The 22,006-nt window shown below is 49.3% G+C and overlaps 1 protein-coding gene, 1 long non-coding RNA gene and 1 other non-coding gene across 3 annotated transcripts; 2 read left to right on the forward strand and 1 right to left on the reverse strand.

Annotated features, from left to right (window-relative positions):
• Positions 1 to 6,258: 6,258 nt before the first annotated feature.
• On the reverse strand, positions 6,259 to 10,241 carry LOC120884986 (uncharacterized). The gene is made up of 2 exons (XR_005727455.2): positions 10,092 to 10,241; positions 6,259 to 7,374 (listed from the first exon to the last, which is right to left on the reverse strand). It is a non-coding gene; the product is annotated as an uncharacterized LOC120884986 (long non-coding RNA).
• Positions 10,242 to 10,354: 113 nt separating this feature from the next.
• Positions 10,355 to 18,238, forward strand: Odc1 (ornithine decarboxylase 1). Its single transcript, XM_078029671.1, has 12 exons — positions 10,355 to 10,742; positions 12,974 to 13,079; positions 13,169 to 13,302; positions 13,572 to 13,745; positions 13,912 to 14,084; positions 14,341 to 14,475; positions 14,607 to 14,688; positions 14,771 to 14,854; positions 16,394 to 16,556; positions 16,644 to 16,756; positions 16,840 to 17,054; positions 17,756 to 18,238. Exons 3-12 carry the CDS (start codon positions 13,201 to 13,203, stop codon positions 17,898 to 17,900), a joined length of 1,386 nt encoding a protein of 461 aa, XP_077885797.1. The 5' UTR covers positions 10,355 to 10,742; positions 12,974 to 13,079; positions 13,169 to 13,200; the 3' UTR covers positions 17,901 to 18,238.
• Positions 11,720 to 11,853, forward strand: LOC120885159 (small nucleolar RNA SNORA42/SNORA80 family). The gene has a single exon (XR_005727664.1). It is a non-coding gene; the product is annotated as a small nucleolar RNA SNORA42/SNORA80 family (small nucleolar RNA).
• Positions 18,239 to 22,006: the final 3,768 nt, after the last annotated feature.

Consider the following 22,006-nt stretch of genomic DNA (forward strand, 5'->3'; position numbering starts at 1 on the left):
TTCTAGAAGGAGACATAAGAGGTCAGGTGCAGATGAAATAGTGAGGACCTATAGATGAAAGAGGCAAGTGTCACCTGGAGGGAGGGGACCAGGAGACTTGTCTGCTGCACCAGGACACCAGGACACTTTGGGAGTGAGAGAGTAACAGCATCAATCATTATACCAGGAATGACTGTAACAGGCAAGTCTGAATCTGTGCCTTCTCAGTGTCACCTGGGACCCTCTTCTACCCTAAGTCATCCCCAAGAGTGTAAAGAATGGGTTGTGAACTACCTGAAGCAAAGAACTCACCGGAGGCTGTGGGTACATGGCCTCTGTGTATCTACCCAAAGTTTGAGGTCTATGTGGGTATAGGGAAGAGAAAACATCCTCATGCAAGAACTGTGTGACCTCACAGTGACAAGACAGCATGCTCACCCAAACACTAATTTTCCACCCTGTCAAAGAAGCAGAGACCGGACAAGACTAGATATGGCCAAGAGCAGCAGAGCCCAGGGAGGCCAGGGGCAGAGAGGGCTGTAGGAACGTGGTGCTGGGCTTCATTCATTTGAGATGAGATGAATTGCATTTGGCGAAGATCTAAGCACAAGGTGTTCTAGGAGGGAGCATTGGAACCTTGTGGATGCAGAAACAGGCAGGGAAGGAAGGCCAGAGCAGACAGTCACTGAGTCCCTTCCACTTCAAGGGCTGACCTAGGAACTTTATGGTCTAGCTAATAGTCCATAACCCACAACCCCACAAAGTCCTACATCCAGCAACGCTGCAAAATAACAGATACCACCCCAGAGAGGCGAAAAGACTTACCCAGGGCACCACGGCCAGCTGTAGTGAGAACTAACATTTGAGAGCTTCCCAGAAGCCAGCACTGGCCAGTGTGGTGTGGCTTAGACAGGCTCCAGGCTACAGGGACACACACTGACTGCGGATCATCTAAAACTGATACTAAAACTGAGTCAAACTTGCTCTGCTTGTTATTATCTCCAAGATCACCAATCTAACCAAGTAACTTTCCCCTGAAAAACATGCCTCTATCCTAATCAACTGCTGTGGTCATGATGGAGTTTTAGTAACCTACATCTGGACTTCACGCTTTTATTACTTGCTCTGTCATAAAAATACTCTGCACCTTAATTAATTCGGAGGACTCTCAGTTCCACAGTTGGCCCTGATTCACAGACTTGGCTCCATCTGTACATCCCAAGAGGACGGTGCTTCCGGTTTCCAACCCTTTACAGGCTGCTCGGCTTGTCCCAGGTCACTGGGACTGCTCTGGTTTTAGTGTTGGCAACTCTCTAACCTTTGAGCCCAGCTTAGGAACAACCCACGACTTCAGCTGTCATGACGTTTGAAATGAACACGGAGATTACAGGAGCTACGAAAACAAACAGTTTGAGTGATTTCAATTCTGTCATTACTTGTGGAGTTTGGGTGCTGAAAACTTAAACATGGGAAAGTGTTAATCGCAAGTTCATTTGCTACATGCCAGCAAAATGTATACATTTTTAGTTTATACATGAAAGTTTAACTTAATTTTAATAACATCTTTGAAATTAGTTTCTTCTTTTAAAATTATTTTTGTTTTAAATATAAACAACAAATCAAGAAAATAATGACTAAGGTTGCTTTTCTCATAGTTATCACAGAAAACAAATCTGGTGTATCAAGGAGTAGGCATTAGGGCTAGGGATGTGGCTCAAGCGGTAGCGCGCTCGCCTGGCATGTGTGCGGCCCGGGTTCGATCCTCAGCACCACATACCAACAAAGATGTTGTGTCCGCTGAGAACTGAAAAATAAATATTAAAAATTCTCTCTCTCTCTCTCTCCTCTCTCTCACTTAAAAAAAAAAGGAGTAGGCATTAAAAATCAACTGTTTAGGGGCTGGGGATGTAGCTCAGTTGGTAGAGTGTTTGCTTCTCATGTACAAAGCCCTGGGTTCAATCCCTAGCACCCCATAAATAAATAAATAAAACCCACTGTTGAGATGTCAATCTGTGGGTATAACACTGGCACTGTGCATAAACTATCTCATGTGATCCCTAAGGCCATCCTGGTCACATCCATTATTTTCCCCATTTAGAGATGAAGGAAACTGAGCTTTGGGGAATTTATTGACTTCCCAGCAAGGGACTGGGACACACCAGGTCCCACCCTCCTGATTACTTGGTGGGTACATATTTAAACCCAGATTTACCCAGCCTCCAAGCCTGGCTCTTCCAGAGAGGACTTCTTACTGGGTCTGACAGTCCAGGTTAAGGATTTGTTTTATAAGAACACTGTAGCTACTTCTTAGGTTGCTTGGCTGAACAATGAGTTACCAGTAAACTTAGTGGGTAAACTGCATGTGTTCTAGGCATGGATTCTGAGCGTTAGGAACAGGGGGACAGGTCTGTCTGTCTTTGCTCCAGGATGTCTGGGGCCTCAGCTGAGAAGATTTGGTGCCCAGCAGCAAGTGACTCCATAGTTTGGGCTGGAGTTACCTAGGGGTGTCCTCACTCACCTGTCAGGTAGTTGGTGCTGGTTCTCAGAAGGGACCTCAGCTCTGCTGTGAGCAGGGCACCGCACGTAGCTCTGCAGGAAGCCTGACATCTTACAAGGTGTCCTGGCTTTCCAAGTCCAGGGTCCCAGCTAGCAAGGGAGAAGCTGCTTCGCCTTTGGTGCCATGGTCCCAAATGACCTTTGCCACATGCTATAAGTTTCCAGAGAATCATGAGCCTGTGCAGACCGGAGGGACACTTCCTGACGGGCTGACCAGGCGAGCTGCTGCGCCATCTTTGTCAGACCCACGTCTGTTCGCCATGTCTGTCTCCTTATCCAGCTGGTCCTGCCTCTCAGTCTCAGCTGTCCCCTGGGCCCTTCCTGGAACTTGCCGCCTGCTTCAGGGCCTGGCCTAGCAGGGCCTGTCAGGCAGTTCCAATCCCAGCAGATTTCAGGGTGCGGTCCCTGGAGAGGCAACAGATAAGGAGACCTTTGATATGCAGGCTGTATGCTGAGTTTTGAAGAGATTACAGGTAACTGTAAGGTCCTTGCTTAGCATCTGGATGGCCATCTTAAGTGATGGGCAAAAGTCTCACTTTCCCACCTAAGGGCGGTTCTGAGAAAGGCTCACCACTCCCTCATACCAGCCCAACCCCTAACCACCCACATTAGGACCCTCAGGGCTCTGATTCCAGAGTCTGCCCCATAAAAGTCCCGGAATCCAAGCCTGTGTTGCCTCTCTCCGCTATAGAGATGGCCTCTATTTGTCAGCTTTGACCAATAAAGTTGTCCTCTCGTTTTCCCTCTGGTAACTGCGGCAGCCACCACCTGGACTGTCAGGGGAAGCATTTATTCAGACCTTGAAATTCAGGCCCTCACATTTGCAAAGTACAGCCATCTCCCTGAAGCACTTCAGAGACAGAGCCACAGTCCCGTGTCACCCCCAGACATCCTTCCCCTCCTTCGGGAAAGCCTGGGCTCTTCTGCTCCCACCTCCAGAGCCCTGTGCTCCGGCCCAAGGAAAGCAGCCAGGATGGAGAGGCCACCGGCCCCACATGGAGAGAGCAGGAGGGACCTACAGGAAGCATTGACTGCAGAAATGCTGGCCCGGTGGGGGAGGCCATGCAGAGGAGTCGGGTCGTCGCTGTGGAAGGGAGAGAAGATCTGAGGTGGGAGTGAGCAGTTACCCTGGCTAGAGGCCCAGGAGAGGGTCTTCCGTGACACACTGAGGACCCTCCTTCAATGTCTGAGCTGAGAAGAGAGGGAGGGAAGGTCCAAGTTCCTCTCTCCCTTTCCTTTTCTTTGATATTAGGGATTGAACCCAGGGGCACTCTACCACATTGTTTGTTTGTTTGCTTGTTTGTTTGTTTGTTTTGAGACAGGGTCTAAGTTGCTTAGGGACTTGCTAAATTGCTGAGGCTGGCCTCATACTTGCAATCCTCCTTCCTCAGCCTCCTGAGTTGCTGGGATTACAGGTGTGCAGAAGCACGTGGTGGCACCTGCTCCCAGCTTTGCTCTTTAATACAATGCCCTCCAGGACTGATCTCTTGGGCTCACGGCTTCATAAACCCTACAAATGGCATTGAGCTTCTATCGAGGGCCCTGCAGCAACGTGACCCTGCCCTTCTGACCATCCTGGGAATGCTGAGGAAGCTCAGGTCAGCCAAGGCAGCCTCCTGCATCATTCCCTGCTTTCTTCTAGACGCCAGCCCTTTAATTTTGTTCAGACAGGGCACGAGTTTCCTCAGGCTACTGGAACAAAGAACCACCAATGGCAGCCAGACAACGGAAGTTTGTTCTCTGCCAGTTCTGGAGGCCCCAGGTCCACAAGTCAGATGTCAGCAGAGTGGCTTCCTTCTGGGTGAGAGAGAGACTCAGGTCCTCTGGCTTCTGCTGGGCTGCTGGCCACGTGGCGCCTGGGGACGTCTCGCCCGTCACACCTCCTCTTCTCACAGCGCTTCTGCGGCTCCCTGTTTATGAGGACACCACTCACAGGGGATTGGGACCCACCCTGATAATCTCATTTTGATTTGATTATCTCTGCAAGGATCCGATCTCCAATGAAGGTCACATTCTGAGGTGCTGGGCAAGGACGTCCATGCAGGGGGCAGAATGTAACTCGGTCATAAAAGAGAGTGTCTTCATGGGGGGCCTGGGCCCATGTCCAGTGCTGGGCTGGGGGATCCCCATCAGTTTGAATCAACCTCCTAGGGACAGGGAAGGTAAGGGGATCGGTCCATTTCTTCTCGTGAGCAGGAAGGGAAGTGTCCTGGCACAAATGGCTTGCTAGGTAAAAGGAGAGGTAGAAAGAAATGCCCTTTCTTCTCTTCCGTAAGCCTTCCTTTTACCTACAGATGCCTGGAGATGGGGCAGCCACCTTGGAGCCATGCGGGCAGCTGGGCCCACACCAGGCATGGCTGTGCAGAAGGTGAGAGGAAAGCAGGGCTTCGCTGCTGTTCTCAGCCCCTGAAGCGGGAACTGGAGCCTCCCTTTCCAAGACTTCAGTTCTAAGGGAGGATGGATTTTCCTTATGGCTTAAGCCGACATGAACTATCCCGCAGTGCGACTGGAACTGTAATCAGGCACGTCCTGGAGGTGGGCAGAAAGAAGGCCTGACAGTTCTCAGACCCCTCCCCACCTGCTGCAGCCCTGCTGTTTCTGGGGTACAGGAGATGGGGCCTGAGTCCGGGAACCCACATGAGTAGGCTTCTGCCAAGGGGCTCAGGCTGGGAGGCCGGGCAGGAGCTGGGAGGATGGGAGGAGGGGCCGCTTCCTCCCAGCCTGCCCCCTCTCAGGTGCTTCCCCTGGGTGGTCTCAGCTGCCTCCGGTCAGTGGGCCCAGTTCTCACTGGACAGCCTACAAGTGGCCACAGCTCCCCAGGGGCCTGGCTCTGTGTGGTCTCCCTCCCGGGGCAGGAGCGGCCTCTGCAGTCTCCTGGTTCAGTCCTCTCTGCTGAGCTGGCTGCTCGGGCCCGCAGTGAACCGGGCCGGAGATGCCAAAGGAGAACAGTTTTGTACCTACACGTGCTGGCGACTCTGCCTTCTAAAATCGCCCTGGCCCCTCTGTGGGCACCGATTTGGCCAGGTTGGCGCCACCACGGAAGAGGCCCCCAGGGTGGGACTCTGCCGGAGGACGCCACCTCTGCTGTGCTCACAGCCTCAGTCCTCTCCCTGAGGAAACCTGGGCATGGGCGGGCACCCCTCCGTGTGCGCACAGGTCTCCTTCTTACCCTGGGCATGTGGGGCCACCCTCAATTGACCCCAGCCAACACGCCTATCCAACGCAGGGCCCTTCTGAGCGGTTCCTAAAGCCTTGGCCTTTGGCCCCATGGTGGCGGACTGTGTGACTGGGTCCTGGTGGGTGAATGTGTCGGGGGCAGGCCATGGCTCCTCAAGGATGGGGGTTTCTTGAGTTCATCTCCTCTTCTTAGGCGTTAGCCGTGCCCTGCCACAGAATAAGCCTCACACACAGAAATGGAGGTGGTGGTCAGAGCACCCCTCGGGGCCCGCATGATTCAGTTCCTTAGCAGCCCCTGCCAAAGGCCCCATCAATAGTCTGAATCAGGCGTGGCAGGGAGGTGGCGCTCATCCTGGCCCTGGGCAGAGCACACACCTCCCAAAGGCCTGGGTTGTGCCACAGAAGGAAGAACTCGGCCAGCTCTGGGACTTCCCAGAGGTGGGGCCCCACGAGGGTGGGGCTCTGGCAGAAATGGGGCAAAGGTGCTGTGACTTGTTGGATCAGAGGGAGTCACCAGGCGCTTGGGAGAAAACAAAAGCAAAGAGGCAGGGTTGTTTATTTATTTTTGTTTTTTTAGCATGGGGCAGAAGGTTAGCACCTCATGGCTCTCGCCAGATCCCTGCTGGTCCCCTGGAACTCGGCCCGGTAGCAGCCATGGAGGACATCCTTGCACACAGGAGCCCCCCACTCCACTGAATGCATAAAGTGACACCTGAGCAAAGGCTGAGTGTCCAGAACCTTCTGTCCTTCCAACTGCACAGCAAGTCCTGTGAGCCCACGCGGCTCCTGCTCAGCAATCCGACTTTCAGGGCAGTTCCTGTCCCAGCCCAGCACGATCAGGTGACTTTTGTGCGCCAGGTACTGGGCTAGAAACCAGACATATGAAAAAATAAACCATGCTCCTGATTCCAAGTGGGAGAGGAGAGGGGAGGGAGGAGGGAGGAGGACGAGGACACCCATCCCGGGTGACCGTGCTGGGAGGGCAGGAGTAGGGCCTTCACAACAGTGTAGGAGACAAGGCTAGGGGGCGACACGGTGGATCCTGAAGGGTACTGCTGGCAGGTGGGACATTCAGATGATTCTGTGGACGGAGGCCAGTGGGGAGGAGTTTTAAATTAACAGCACAGGGGTCAGCTCTGGAGCCTGCTGCCTCTCTGTTGGCTGGATATTAGGTGGCTTTTCTGAATGCTGACACCACCACAATGACTTCCGACAACTGACAAGGCAAGGCTGTGGGAAGCACCATGTGCTGGCAAAATCATCCTCAGGACAGAGAGCTGCCCCCAGGGCCCTGCCAGGCTCCAAGAGACCCTGGCCCAATTCCTGCCATTTGCTGCTGGCCCAGCTCCTTCTGAGTGAGCCATACAAGGGCGGGGGCAAGGTGGGGCCATGATGCAATGACCCTCTGTGTAAAAGCAAACATCCACAACTTCCCTGCACGCACGGGATCTGCTTCCAACAGCTACCTCTGGAGGAGTGCCACTTCTCCAATGATGATGCCACCGTTGCTCAGAGTGAGGAGGGCCTCCCTGGAAGCTGCCTTCCTGTCTCGGGCATATCATTTGGATTATTGGCAAAGTGTCCTGGGTTATGGCACCCTAGTCAAGCCAGATATCATGAACACTACTTCATGGTCAATGCTTCCATGCTTCTGGGAGAAATCTGGTGAGGCAATGTGATCACAGATGTGTAAGCAGGACACAAACTCACCTTCCAAAAAGCTCCCTGTGTCAAATATTTCAATACTGCATAAATGGATACATATATGCATGCTGAGTATTCTCTTACATTATTTCCAGTAAGGGTGACTCCCTAAAACTTTATTCACTATCTACCTTTATAAGTCCTTTCATGTAAATAACAACTAAGAAACAAATAGCACCTCCACCAGACAAGGCCTCATTTTTGGTGGTTAATGGATTTATACAGAGCTCGATTTGTAGAAGTGAGAGATTCTTAGAACAGCAGAATCTTCTGAGAGCCTATGTTTTTATTTAGCTCAACTACCCCCATTTACAGAAAGGGAGCCTGCAATCCCGGGAGGGTGTTAAAGTCTTGGGCTCTGTCATCAGCCAGGTGCTGAGTGTCCTTAAAAAAATCCAGAAACGGTCCCCGGAGAGTGTTTATTGTAAACACTTTAAAATTTACATATATCCAATGTGGTTCTTGATGCTTTCATTCATTTCCTTTTCTGCTTCCCTTGCACCAAGAACAAAGATTTCATGTCCGTATAAGGGGAGATCTAGGCATTTGGCTTCACCCATTTTACAAGGACCTATTGCTGCCCCCCACCCCCAGTGCTGGGGATGAAATTCAAGCCTCTCACATTAGATAAATGTTCTTCCTCTGAGCTATAGCCCCAACCCTTGTTTTTCTCTTGAGAATAGGAAGGAAGAGGGTGAAACCCACTAGATGTACATTGAAAGACAAGAAAGTCGTGCATTTTGACTAAGGCCAGGTTTAGTTACCGCTGATTGATCTACTCAAATCCATGACTCAGTGCTGCTGCCTCTGGATCTGCAGGGCCTCTCCAAGCCACAGCCTGCTTGCAGCTGGTGGGGCCTGCACCCAGGAAGCCCTTGGGCTCCTTCCCTTGCTTCTGTTCCCCACTTGGGTCAGACCGGAAATCAGCAAAGCCTTGCCTCCCCAGGGGACACTGCAGCATGCCAGCAGGAGTTCCAAGATCTGAGTGGCTCGGCACCAGAGGCCAGGGGTGTGGGTAATAAGCCGGGGTGGCTGACGTGTGTAGTGGACAGACAGGCCACCTGGTTCCCTGACTGAGAGCCTCTATGGTCCAATCAGTGCTTCCAAATCTAAAGTAGACTTTCCATCTTGCCATCCAGCCCTTCCTTCCATACCAGGCTGCCGAAGGGATTCCACATTAGAGATGCCCAGTGCCCTCCTCTGGGAGGAGTCCACTTACAGAGTTGGAATGATTGGCTAAAGGGAGCGCAGACAGAAATCCCTGCACTGCAGGAGACCTTCCCAGTGCCAAGAAAACTGTGTCCCTAGAACAAATGTTTCTTCACAGAGAGGGAGACATGCACTTCCTCATCAAGAACCAATGATGTCCCCTGCAGACTAGGATTTACTAGGATGAGTTCTGGTGGTTAATCCCATCACTCAGGGAAGAATTCAGTTTGCCAAGGGCATAGACAATTCCTCTCTCACACCCTCAGATCCAGGGGACTTGGGACCCGGTGTTTGCTTAAGTTTGATGAGGGTGCCCAAGAGAAAGAGTGTAGTGCCCATCTTATCTTTTACATACAAAGCCTCCTGCTTCCAGCTGTTTTCCCTGTTCTTATTTCCAGGGGAGCTGTCTGCTCCGTGAGGGAGTGGATCATTCATTCCTTCATTCATTAAACAAGTATTGACTGACTATGCCCCAGGCTGGTCCCTGGGTACCAAGGAGACTTTTAAAAACCTTATAAAATTTTTCTTCTGTAAAGACCCTTGGGCTATCTGAGGCCCAGAGAAGGGAGATGACTTTAAGACCACGTAGCAAGTTGGATGCAGAGCTGGGCTGGAGCCCTGAGCTCCTCCAGGGTCCTCCTGCAGAAAAATCCTGAAAAAAGGACCTGGCCACATTTTCACTTCTATATCTCCTTACCCACGCCCTAGGGAGGGACTTATCCTGTTGGCTGGATTTTTGTCTTCAAGGGAATGAATGGTAAAAAAGAAAGAAAATAATTGCTCCAAATTCCATCAAGATCAGTCTCTGCCTGGGGCAGCAGCTGAGAGTGGTTAGGGATGTGAGGCAGCTTCCAGGCATGTTTTGGGACTCTCAATTTGCTACGTGGCAGAAGTGGCTTCTGCCTATCTGTAAGACTGCTTAGACATTTTCGATGTTGGGACTTTCTCAAAGCAGGCCCACGGGAAGTGCCCCTAAAAGATTCTAGTTATTTATGAGGTCCATCCAATAGGGTGAAGCATTGGACCACTTGGTGGCTCAGGACCCCCCAAACCTCCTGCTTTACCCCTAACTTCCTTCTTTTGCTTAAGAAGTAGAGCACGCACCTTTGCATGCCACTGCTGCATGCCATCTGGTAGGACACCTCCATGTTCTATCGGCAGGGTGACCTGCCAGCACCTGGGTACTGCTAACAATCTGGTACCCTTGGCACGCCCCTCATGGCTCCTCACCGGTGAGAGGGGGAACTGCACCAGAAACACCGCTAGGTCCCTGCCACAGGGGTGTAAGTGCCGCGCAGCTGAGGCCGGCAGCCCCAGGGCTGGGTCTACGTGGCCCGTGAGCCGGCAGGCGCACTCGATCTTAGCTCGAGCCCGCAATTCCCTTTCTGCCTTAGCGCACGAGACATTAAACGAAAGTGGAAAAACTGTTTTGCATGCGCAGATGCTAAAATTTAGGGACGACCAACCTCTCAATTCAGCGGCGCCTCGGCGCCCCGGCGGCCGCAGGGCACAAGCCTGCGCGTGGTGCGCGTGCGCTTGCCGGCTCCGTGCCCAGGCCGGAAGGGCCTGCGGCGTGGCGCGCGTGCGCGAGCCTGCCGCGGGGCCAGGCGGGGCGCGAGGCCGGGCGGGCGAGGAGGGACGGAACGGGGCGGGGCGCGGGCGGGCGGAGCGCGAGGCTGCGGGCGCGGGAGGGCGAGCACGCGCGGGGCGGGCGGCACTCGAAGGCGCTGACGTTTAGCCCTCCGCGCCCCCCGCCCCCGGCGCCCGGGCCCGGGTTGGCGGTCGCCTCGCCCCCGCCCCTCCCCCGGAGGCCTCCCGGCCGGAACCGATCGCGGCTGGTTTGAGCTGGTGCGTCTCCATGACGACGCGCGCAGTATAAGTAACGGCGCGGCGCGCAGTCGGCTTTGTCAGTCCCTGCAGCCGCCGCGGCCGGCCGCCCTCAGCCAGCAGCTCGGCGCCACCTCGGGCCGGCGTCTCGGGCGGGCGGGAGCGAGGCGGCTGACGGGCGCGGCGGGGGCGGCCGAGCGCTCCTCGGGCTCCGGCTCCGGCTCCGGCGCGGCGCAGCTCGGGCGGCGGCATCTCCATGGGACCGGCCCGCGGCGCCCGGGCGCTCTGAGGTGAGCAGGCGGCGGGAGGCAGGCGCGGCCACGTGTCCGGCGGCCCGCGCAGTCTGCCGGGGACACGTGGTGGCGGAGCCGGCCGCGGGCCGTGACCTTGGCTAGACCCGTCCCGGGCCCAGGTGTCCGCGCGCTGCCGGCCCGAGGGGTCCCTGCGGCCCCCACGGGCCCGGAGCGGCGCGGGCCGGAAGCTCCGGGGGCCCTGGGTCCCCGGCGCTGTGGGCCGCCCGCGGCAGGTGCAGGGCTCGGGGCCCGGCCGCGCTGCGGGTTCCTCCCCTTCCTCCTCCTCTCTTCAGAGCTTTTATTTCTGCTGAGTACAGAGCAGGTGACACCGTCGTGGACCCGCGGGAGCTGCCCGGGCGTAACCGATAACTACCCGGCCGGCCATGACTGCGGATGGCTAATTTAAGGGCTCTTTGAATGACTTGGTATTTAAGGAGCCTGGCTCGGGCGGATCGGCTTCCAGAGAAGGCTGATTGTGTCGTTAGATTCCTAAATAAAGTGGGGAGCAGAGCCTTGCAGGACGGTCTGGGGAAGACGTAAGAATGTGTTGGCTTCCTTAATTCAGATGTAAAAAAGTTTGTCTGCTGTTAGTACATTAGTACGTCTCTTCCAGCATTACTCCAATGCCAGTCGGGTCATCGTGTAAAATGACTTAGCTATGCAGATGCCAGAAGGTGTTATTAAGTAAGAATTTTCGGGTAAATTATTCAAGTAAATCTTTAAAAGATACAAGAAAGCAAAATACTACTGTTGTACTTCAAAGAAATAAAGCTCTCCAATTTAAGCTTGAGCCTTGCTTCAGAAGTTATTGCTTGAGCCCATTTAGTCAATTGAAAACGTTATATATACAGGCAAAATGAGTTTGCTGGCATTAGTCTCTTGCTTTTCCCCCTAGGGGTTATTTAGGCAACTTAGGAGGCTGACAGTGCCAAGAAGTTCCTGTTAAATTGAGGTTTTAAAACAAGTTCCACCTTGCATGGGTTTGGATTTATGGCAGGCCCGTCCCCCTGGGTCTCTCATAGTGTCCCATGCCAGAGCAAACTGTGGCCCCGAACCATTGCCTGGCCTCTGCCTATAGGCTGCTGGCACTGAAGAGGGTTGCACAGTGGAGAAAAGAAAGCCCTACCTGGCAGAAAATTTTAAAGGTTCAGTAATTTAAAGAAAATACATTTGCTAACATCACATTTTGTGATGCCCAAGGACAGTGGCTTTTATTACTAACCTGATATTATTGTATTTTTGTAAATTAATAGTTAGCCAGAAACTACTCCCAAATGGTTGTCATTTATAGCTAAGCGAACATTAGAGGGTCTATGAAGACAGTTGGAGTTTCTAGATTTGCTATTTTGGTAGCCGTCACTGGTTCAAGACTATTGTTTTGTTTTTTTACATAATTGCAACTATATCTTATACTGATTTGAAAAAAAGATATTAAAAAGATATTTTAAAAGATTTTTTTTTCAGCTAATGTGGCATGAAAATTCATTCATGAAATTCTTGTAAAATTTATGATTACTTTTAAGTTGAGCCCTCTGGATATTCCTGGTTACTGAAATTATTGTACATCGACTTGGTTAAGCTGGGTGAGGTGGCACATTCTTTAATCCCAGTGACTCATGATGGCTAGGACAGGCGGGTCACCAAGTTTGAGCCCAGTTTGATAATTTAGCCAGACCCTGTCTCAAAATGAAAATAACTCTGCTGGAGATGCAGATCAGTGGTAAAGCACCACCGCGTTCAATGCCTAGTACCAATACCAAAGAAAAACTTTGTGGAGGTAAGAAATGGGAGGATTTTTTGGACTGAATATAGTTGCTATAATGTTCTTTTAAGTTTCTAAAGAGTTTAAACAGCTCTGAAATAAGAAAACTGACATAAAGCTTGTATCTGTATCAGTAATCTAAGTACAGACAAGCCTCTGAAACCTGCATTCTACAGTTGTTTTTTGGCACAAATGTTTGAAATGCTTCTTCTGAGATGTGCCATTATTATATGTGGAATTTTAGTGTGCTGCTTTAAAAAACTTAGTTTTGAATCTGATGGTTTTTAAGATACTGCAGAGGTTTATGGGATCGTGTCACACCTAGGAAAAAGTTTAAGTAGACCATCATTGAGTGGTCTACTTAAACTGGGTGCTTGATTCTGTGTCTCATGCTGTCACAATGCCTGGTCCATCAACTTGATGAGATTCTAAGGTAGACAGAAATTCTCATGTGTTTCTGTTTCAGAATATTTCCACTGCTGGACCGAGGACACCTGGTTTGGAATTCCTGGAGAATTACCTTTGAGAGAAGCTGGAAATAATTTCTTTAAATTTCATCTCTTAGTTTCCATGTAAGTATTCACCTTGTAATTTTGTTACAGATTCATTTTAAGATTGTATTGCTGTGGCTTCTGAGTTAATTTTTTCACCCTGTTTGCAGCTTGTTGCATTTCTGAGGCTTATCCAGGAGCCATGAACAACTTTAGTAATGAAGAGTTTGACTGCCACTTCCTTGATGAAGGCTTTACTGCCAAGGACATTTTGGACCAAAAAATTAATGAAGTGTCTTCTTCTGTAAGTATGGAAGCACCCCCCCCCCCCAATGGCAGTAGCTGAGAGTGCTGGGCCAGCGGGGAACTTGGGTCTTGGAAAGGAAATGAGGTGCCACATCCATGTCTTGTTGGGGATTCAGAATTTTAATTAACTATGGTTGTGACAATGGTGGTAGCCTGTCAGTTAACTATACGAGTAGAATTCATCCAACCTATGGAAAGAAGGGAGGCTGCATGTTAATTAGAATATTGCAAGGCGGCTAATGAGTTCCTGTATCCACTTCATTTCAGGACGATAAGGATGCCTTTTATGTCGCAGACCTTGGAGACATTCTAAAGAAACATCTAAGATGGTTAAAAGCTCTTCCTCGTGTTACCCCCTTTTATGCAGTCAAATGCAATGATAGCAGAGCCATAGTGAAGACCTTAGCTGCCATTGGGACAGGATTTGACTGTGCTAGCAAGGTAAGCAAAGGTAGCAGGGTTCCCAGATATTTCTATAAAATGATCCTGCAGGCCAGAGTTTTTCTTGGGCATTAAATGCTAATGAAGGGTGCTCACAGGACACCTTTGCATGCTTTTGTTTATTGTCGAAGTGTATGTATACCATGACACCAGTCTTCTGTTTCAGACTGAAATACAGTTGGTGCAGAGTCTCGGAGTGCCTCCAGAGAGGATTATCTATGCAAATCCTTGTAAGCAGGTGTCTCAAATTAAATATGCTGCCAGTATTGGAGTCCAAATGATGACTTTTGACAGTGAAGTTGAGTTGATGAAGGTTGCCAGAGCACATCCAAAGGCAAAGTGAGTTACCTTCCATTGAGGCATTTGAGAAGGGCAGGCATTGTAGGTTCTTGTCAGGCAAACTTAAATTTCCAATTATTCTGTTTTTATGCTGGAGTAGAAAACAGGTTGAACCCTCAGGTGATGAGTATAACTATAACTATGTTAGATACAACCAACCACGAAGTAACAGCTGATATTTAGGGCGGGTTTTGTGTAATTTGACCATAACTCTTAGTGATCTGTCATGAGATTTGATATGCTTTCCTTGTTCTAGGTTGGTTTTGCGGATTGCTACTGATGATTCCAAAGCAGTCTGTCGTCTCAGTGTTAAATTCGGTGCCACACTCAAAACCAGCAGACTTCTTTTGGAACGAGCTAAAGAATTAAATATTGATGTCATTGGTGTCAGGTGAGATCTTGGTGTCAGTTAGCAGCTGATATGTTTAAGTAGTATCAGTTTTACAGGCTTTTACCTACTGTTTTGAGAAATGGAAAGAGCGTCTTGTGTCCTTTTATTCACAGCTTTCATTTTATTCACAGCTTTCACGTGGGGAGTGGCTGCACTGATCCTGAGACCTTCGTGCAGGCCATCTCTGACGCCCGCTGTGTCTTTGACATGGGAGTGAGTACAGAATCTTAGTGAAGTATGGGCAGGTGTGTCAGCAGATCTGGTTGTGTGACCTCTTGAATCTTCTTGGCTCTAGGCTGAGGCTGGTTTCAGCATGCGTCTACTGGATATTGGTGGTGGCTTCCCTGGATCTGAGGATGTGAAGCTTAAGTTTGAGGAGGTAATTTCTGACAGATGACACAGTGGCTGTTTTTTAGCAAGTGCCTTCTTAAAATTATTCAAAGCCTAAATTTAAAAAAAATTTTTTTTAGTTGTAGATGGACACAATATCTTTATTTTTATGTGGTGCTGAGGATTGAACCCAGCACCTCACACATGGGAGGTGGGTGCTCTGCCACTGAGCCACAACCCCAGCCCTCAAAGCCTAAATATTTTAACTAGTACCAAAGGGGTAAACAAGCATGAAAATCAGTATCTTTAGTGTTAATATTTTGAGTGACTTGTGTTATTTAAAATTGTATAAATACCATTTTCTAAACTAAGCTTTCCCAGAATTTTTGGGTTGTTATTGATTACTACATTAACAAATGCTGTGGTGGTGTATGCCTGGAAGCTCAGTGACTTACGAGGCTGGGGCAGGAAGATTACAAGTTTGAGGCCAGTCTCTGCAATTTAGCAAGACCCTGTCTCAAAAAACTGAGGGTGTAGCTCAGTGATAATGTCCCTGGGTTCATTCCCCAATGCTGGGGCGGGGGTTGGGGGATGCTACTGTGGCTGGTCAGAATGGCACATGTCTGTAGTCTAAATGACTTAGGAGTCTGATGCAGGAGAATTACAAATTCAAGGCCAGCTTGGAAAACCTAAAAACTTAGACCCTTTTTCAAGTAAAAGAAGACTGGGGGTAGACCTCCGGAGTAGAGTGCCCTGGGTCCAGTCGCCATTATGGCAGAAGAGGAGCAGAAGTGCGGCTGTGCAGATAGTGGCAGAGAAGGCATGCAAGCAACCTAGGTGTGCCTTGCTAGATTTGGCACTTCCTGTAAGAATCTAATATTTAGGCCTTTAGGAAGCCAAGCTGTAATGTGACACTTGAGTTGCTAAAGTAAATGTACATTGTTATTTGTAGAGGTGAGTGAGGTAGGCAGAATGGAAAGGTTTTGACCTTGTGGCATGCATACTATTTGATAAAGTCATATCCATAACTTTTTGGTGGGGCCATCTAACTCAGGTTGTGCCTACTCAGCTAGTGTCATACCACTGAGCTATATCCGTCGTTTTTTGTTTTGTTTTTAAATATTTTTTATTTGTAGTTGGATACAATACATACCTTATTTTATTTATTTATATGTGGTGCTGAGGATCGGACCCAGGGCCTCTCACCTTCTAGGCGAGTACTTTACCACTGAGCCACAACCCACATCCCTAGTCTTTTTGAGACTGGGCCTTGCTGTGTTGCCAGGCTGTCCTTGAACTTGGTGATCTTCCTGCTTTAGCCTCCTAGGTTACTGGAGTTACAGGTATGCGTCACTGCTTGGCCCCTAACATCTTAAAAGGGCAGAGATGGTACTCGGAGGGGAATCACCCAAGTGAAATAACAGGGATACACAGACTGGTTTCCAGGGAGATTTTTTTTTTTTAATTTTTTGCTTCTGCTGGTGCCTGCTCTTGTCATGTCCTGTTACTGTTATTCACAAGGCGCTGTGATCTTTCTCCTTCATGTGAACTCTTCATAATAAATGGCTGCTCTGTGTCACTCTTTTAGATCACCAGTGTGATCAATCCAGCACTGGACAAATACTTTCCATCAGACTCTGGAGTGAGAATCATAGCTGAACCAGGAAGATATTATGTTGCTTCAGCTTTCACACTTGCAGTTAATATCATTGCCAAAAAACTCGTATTAAAGGAACAGACAGGCTCTGATGGTATGTATGATGGTCAGGGTGAATTGTTGCACATAAAAATGTAAATTGGAAGAAAAAGTAGTAATTAAGGCTAATCTGTTTTTCTAGATGAAGATGAGGCAAGTGAACAGACCTTTATGTATTATGTGAATGACGGAGTATACGGATCATTTAATTGCATCCTTTATGATCATGCACATGTAAAGCCCCTGCTGCAGAAGGTAACTTGTGAACATGCTGTCTAAAGCAATGAGGATATTTGATAAATGAGTATAATTAAGCAATAATTTTTTTTTTCACATAGAGACCTAAACCAGATGAGAAGTATTATTCATCCAGCATATGGGGACCGACCTGTGATGGCCTTGATCGGATTGTCGAGCGCTGTGACCTTCCCGAAATGCATGTGGGTGATTGGATGCTTTTTGAAAACATGGGTGCATACACTGTTGCTGCTGCTTCTACTTTCAATGGATTCCAGAGGCCAACTATCTATTATGTGATGTCAGGACCAACATGGTGAGTAGAAATCATGCGTGTTTATGGTTTTAACAAGAGTAGGCACCTGGGCTGAGCATGTGTCTTGGTGGTAAGAGTTTTGCCTAGCAAAACTCAGGGCATCTTGGTGCAGTCCTTAGCAGAAGCCCCCCAAAAGAAAATCTCTTCAGTATCACTGTGTATTCAGGTTTTCAGATAATTTTGAAGAAATGCTTTTTTTTTGTGGTGCTGGGGATTGAACACCGGGGCCTTGTGCCTGTGAGGCAAGCACTCTACTAACTGAGCTATAACCCTAGCCCAGAAATGCTTGTTATAAAAATACACTGTCCTGGCACAGTGGCTCATGCCCCTCAGGAAGTAAGGCGGGAGGATCACAAATTTGAGGCCAGCCTTTAGCAACTTAGTGAGACCCTGTCTCAAAATTCAAAGGGCTGATAATGTAACTCAGTGGTAGTGTGTCCCTGAGTTCAATTTCCAGTACAGGAGGTGGGGATAGAGGGGAGGCCTGTGGATGTAGGTCAGCGATAGAGTGCGTCCCTGGCATGTGCAGCACCCTGGGTTTAATTCCCAGTACTTCAACAAATAACCAAGAATAAACATTGAATTACTTCCTGATAGTGTAAGAGACCAAGGACATGCTGTCATGGATGAGTTATTCTCATGGGTGCCTGCCCGGATAGAAGTGACTGGGGTTTTGAATATGCTCCTTCTTTGTCTCTCAGGCAGTGCATGCAGCAAATCCAGAACCATGGCTTCCCACCCGAAGTGGAGGAGCAGGACGTTGGCACTCTGCCCGTGTCTTGTGCTCAGGAAAGCAGCATGAAACGTCACCCGGCAGCCTGCGCCTCCACTAGTATCAACGTGTAGATGCAGCTCTGTAGCTGTTCACTACAGATTTAGCTTAAGTTAAGGGATCTGGGGGGACCATTTAACTTAATTACTGCTAGTTTTGAAATGTCTTTGTAAGAGTAGGGTTGGCACAGATGCAGCAATACGGACGACTAGAAGATGGGGTCACACTTATCTGTGTTCCTATGGAAACTATTTGAATATTTGTTTTATATGGATTTTTATTCACTTTTCAAACAAGCTACTAAAGAGTGCCCCCTCAGCTGCCCAGCAAGCATTTGTAGCTTGTACAGTGGCAGAATGGGCCAAAAGCTTAAAGTTTTGACCTGTTTTGAAAATAAAGTATCTTGAAATAATTAGGTCTTGGGATTTGTGCACTGTGTCCATTTCAGGTGGTTTGAGGATCCTGTATTGCAGATTCTCATGATGGATCTAATCTGTACTAGGTAGAGGGAAATGGATGGATGGTCCAAGACCACACCCTTTGGACCCTGCATATCTGTCCACCCTGAGTGTTTGTAGCTGGCTATGGATGGACTTGGGTACCCAGAGCCTTTTGAGAGATACAGTATGCCTTCCTGCCCTATCATAGCCAATGCCAAAGGGTGGGACATGAGGCCCTTTGAACCTTGCCTACAGAAACTATATTGTTCCCCTTTCCACCTTGATTTCACACTTATACATGTGACAGGGCCTAGCACCTGGCAGTCAACTTACCATACTAAATTCAACAACAACAGTAATTACTTTACATGTAGATCTTTACCTTCTTGTCTGACCTTGACCACTGGCCTTTCATGTTTGTGTTCCCAACACCCCTGCTCCTGCAGAAAGGATGGCAGGCTCATGAGGTTAAGTGTTGCCCTTGTAAGGACCATCGTTGAGGGACAGGATAACTCTGCAGCTTCTGTTCTAGGGTATGACTTGTTAGCTACCCTGTGGAAGCCCTCCAGCTAGTGTAGTGTTCACCCAGGTAAGGGGAGGGAGAGGACTTACTGCTTTTCAAGAGCTACCCTTCCCCAAAGTCCTCCTCCGCTAAACTAAAGCTTGGTTTGTCACTAGCCCTCATCTCCCTTCCTGGACCCAGGGTATAATGGTTTTAGTCCACCAAGATGGAAAGTTTCTTGGCCAATGGAGAAGATAGATTGTGACTGGAGTTGGGGATGGCAGAAGAAATATCTTAGTCTGCACTGCCTGCTAAATCTTGGAAGGTAGGGTTCAGGTATATGAAGGTAACCGAGCTTGCCACAAGGGCAGGTGCTCAGGATCTGGTACTCACTACTTTCTAAAACTGGAATTGGTGGGAAGGTACCATACTCAAGGAATTTGAGCTAGGTACCAAGCTTGGGAGTTTCATTTTAAAAAATTTAGACCTATAGATCACTGTGGCAATACTGAGCTTGCCTTTAAGAAAAGGGAGAGATGATTATTAAAAAAATAATAATATCATACTAAATTCCACACAGCCAGATAAAATGTCCACCATTGGCAGGGACAGTGAGGGCATAGGAGCCCCAGATGAACCTGCCCCTCATACTACAGTCTCTTCCACTGGCCCCATGGGTCTCAGGCCCATGTCCCTTGAACATGGGAGTAGGCAAGTGAGCTTGGCAAGCGGGAATAGAGGCCGTGAGCAGCCCTCCCATGGCCTAGCTGTGTAAACACCACGCACTGTTTCCACGAGGCCCTAAATTTGTAGTTATCCGTTAAATGTTAACCGTTGAAGATGGTATTGTCTGCTCATGTACAGATACAGGCATTGTAGACCTGAGGTTTGAAGCAAGTGTAGCTCCACCAAGGCCACTAGTGACCATTTCTTCCTAGGGGTGCTGGAGTCAGCCCCCATTGGAGGAGAGCCAGGGAAATGGAGCCCTTGTATCCAAACCATAAACTGCCGTAGGATCACTTGGAGCTTCTTAAAAAAGGGGGTTGATGTTGAGTGTGTTGGTACACACCTATAATCCCAGCCATTTTAGGAGGCTGAGGCAGAAAGATTGCAAGTTCAAGACTTGCCTCAGCCATTTGTAAGACCCTGTGTCAAGATAGAAGGACTGGGGATGTAGCTCAGTGGGAAAGTGTTCCCTGGGTTCAATCCCCAGTAGCAGAAAGAAAAAGTGGCATTATCAGGCCTCAGACTCTGGGGGAACTGGGTAATCATTTAGGAAAAATAAAATATCCCCAACTCATGCCAAAATTATTTTCATCTTTTTTTTTTTGTACTGGGGGTTGAATCCAGAGGTGCTTTACCACGAGCTATATTGCCCGCCATTTATGTGTGTTTGTGAGAGACAAGGGTCTTAGGATCCTTTTGTCGCTGCCTTCCAGTTTTCTGGGATTATAAGTGTTTCATGGCCTTGCCCATAATAAATTATTAATAGAGGAAAGTTTCAAATGTAACAAACTAGAACTGCTGGGAACATTTGAAGTCAAAAGGTGAGAGAAGGGGAAAATGACAACATGATGGAAAGGGCTGATTTTTATAATAAAAACTCCCAATAAATGCATAAAGGAAGAGTCCAATGGAAAGTGGACAGGGCAGGAGCATGGTTCTCCAAAAAAGACAACTTTCTGAACATGAAAAACATGCTCATGTATGAACATTTAATATATGAGTATAAAGTGCATGTTTTTTCACCTGTCAGACTGGCAAAACTCGAGTTCTCAGCACACGGTGTGGACAGGCACGCTGACACGCCGTATCTAGAAAATTCTGAGGGAATGTGTCAGTACTAGTAATTCACATTATCCTTGGCCTGGCACTCTAAGAATTTCTATGGCTCTTACAAGACGCCTCATCATGGCGTTGTAACAGTGTGTTTGAAAACCCCAGTGACACAAGAGGGTGCCGAAATTACCAGTGGACCGGGACACAGTGCTGCTGAGGAGCTGGACAGGTCTGCAGGTGCTGATGTGGAGCAGCCACCAAGCTAGACTAATTGTGACAGCAGAGTGAGGAACATTCATATACTACTGTCCCATGTAAAAAGCAAAACCAAAGATCAAAACCCACTAAACTGTGTGTATTGCTTCTTGGCAGAATTGAAAGCCTAGGGAGGAGAGAGGGTCTAACTGCAAACTGTCCTTTTGACAGGATGATATGCTGCTGATGTCACAGAGGTTGCAAATTGGCTTCATAGGTGAAAGGGGCTCAACACTAGCTCAGTCACACAGACCGCAAGGTGGCATTCAACCCGTGTCCCTGACTCCAGCTTCCCGCCAGCTGGAGGTGGTGTTAGGGTGGCAGCCTGGCTCTGGACTGGGTGGGGGTGATCACTTAGTAGTTAGGTGCTCCTCTCACCCCACGTGGTAACCTCCACAATGGTGACCACCTCCTGAGATTCCACCCTTACCTCCCCTGAAGTTATTCTTGATGGCTGACTGGCCGCCCCTCCACTGGGGTTTTCCTGACCCTCGCCGTATACCTTTAATTGGCAAGGGCCTCCGCCCAGGCTGGGTCTGGGGGTTTCTTGCATCATCTCTGGGCCCAGCTGGAGAACAGCCCCCTAAAGGTGAATCAGCCCTTTCCAAACCCAGCTCTGCCGACCACTAGGTCGCCTCAGTGCCGGGGAGAGGGGTGGAGGACGAGTGAGGAGCTCTGTCCTCTCGGCCTCATCCAGCTTTGTACATTTGGCTTCAAGAGAGGGTGCCCTCTCTTACAGATGGATGGTACCCAGAGAGGCCAAGGGACCCTTGTGGGTAAGCTAGTGAGTTCAGGGAAGTACCTGAGAACAAGCAGGTCCCTGTGTCCCTGAAGAACTGTCCCCAGGACCAGATTGCTCTTTGTGGTGGCATCCCCCGGCTGGGGGCAGCGAGCAGGGCAGCCAGAGCGCCTGTAGCCCTGCAACTCCACTGAGCTTGACCCTCAGAGCCATTTCTGTTCTGCACTGAGCCAGGCACTGGGCAGATCTAGTGGAACCTGGTCCCCCCCACCACTAGCTAGCCACAGGGCCTGTCCCTCCCCTGTCTCCCCCTTCCCTACCTCGTGCCAGTGCCCACTCTTATAAGGAAGGAGCGGTACAGTCCAGAATTTAGTGCACTGAAGAAAACAGTGCACTAAATTCTGAGGAATTCTGTTAGAATATTTGATCTGCCCTCACTGCTGGCCTTAGGAAGGGGAGGGCTGA

This window comes from Ictidomys tridecemlineatus, chromosome 12 (assembly GCF_052094955.1).
Source record: "Ictidomys tridecemlineatus isolate mIctTri1 chromosome 12, mIctTri1.hap1, whole genome shotgun sequence".
Taxonomy (NCBI): Eukaryota; Metazoa; Chordata; class Mammalia; order Rodentia; family Sciuridae; genus Ictidomys; species Ictidomys tridecemlineatus.

What these genes read in the sequence shown, in the direction of transcription:
- Odc1 (XM_078029671.1), top strand. Translation starts at nt 13,201, where the DNA reads ATGAACAACTTTAGTAATGAAGAGTTTGACTGCCACTTCCTTGATGAA. An exon ending in GCTGTGTCTTTGACATGGGA is followed by an intron (nt 14,689 to 14,770) that starts GTGAGTACAGAA and finishes TCTTGGCTCTAG; the next exon opens with GCTGAGGCTGGTTTCAGCAT. An exon ending in GGAACAGACAGGCTCTGATG is followed by an intron (nt 16,557 to 16,643) that starts GTATGTATGATG and finishes CTGTTTTTCTAG; the next exon opens with ATGAAGATGAGGCAAGTGAA.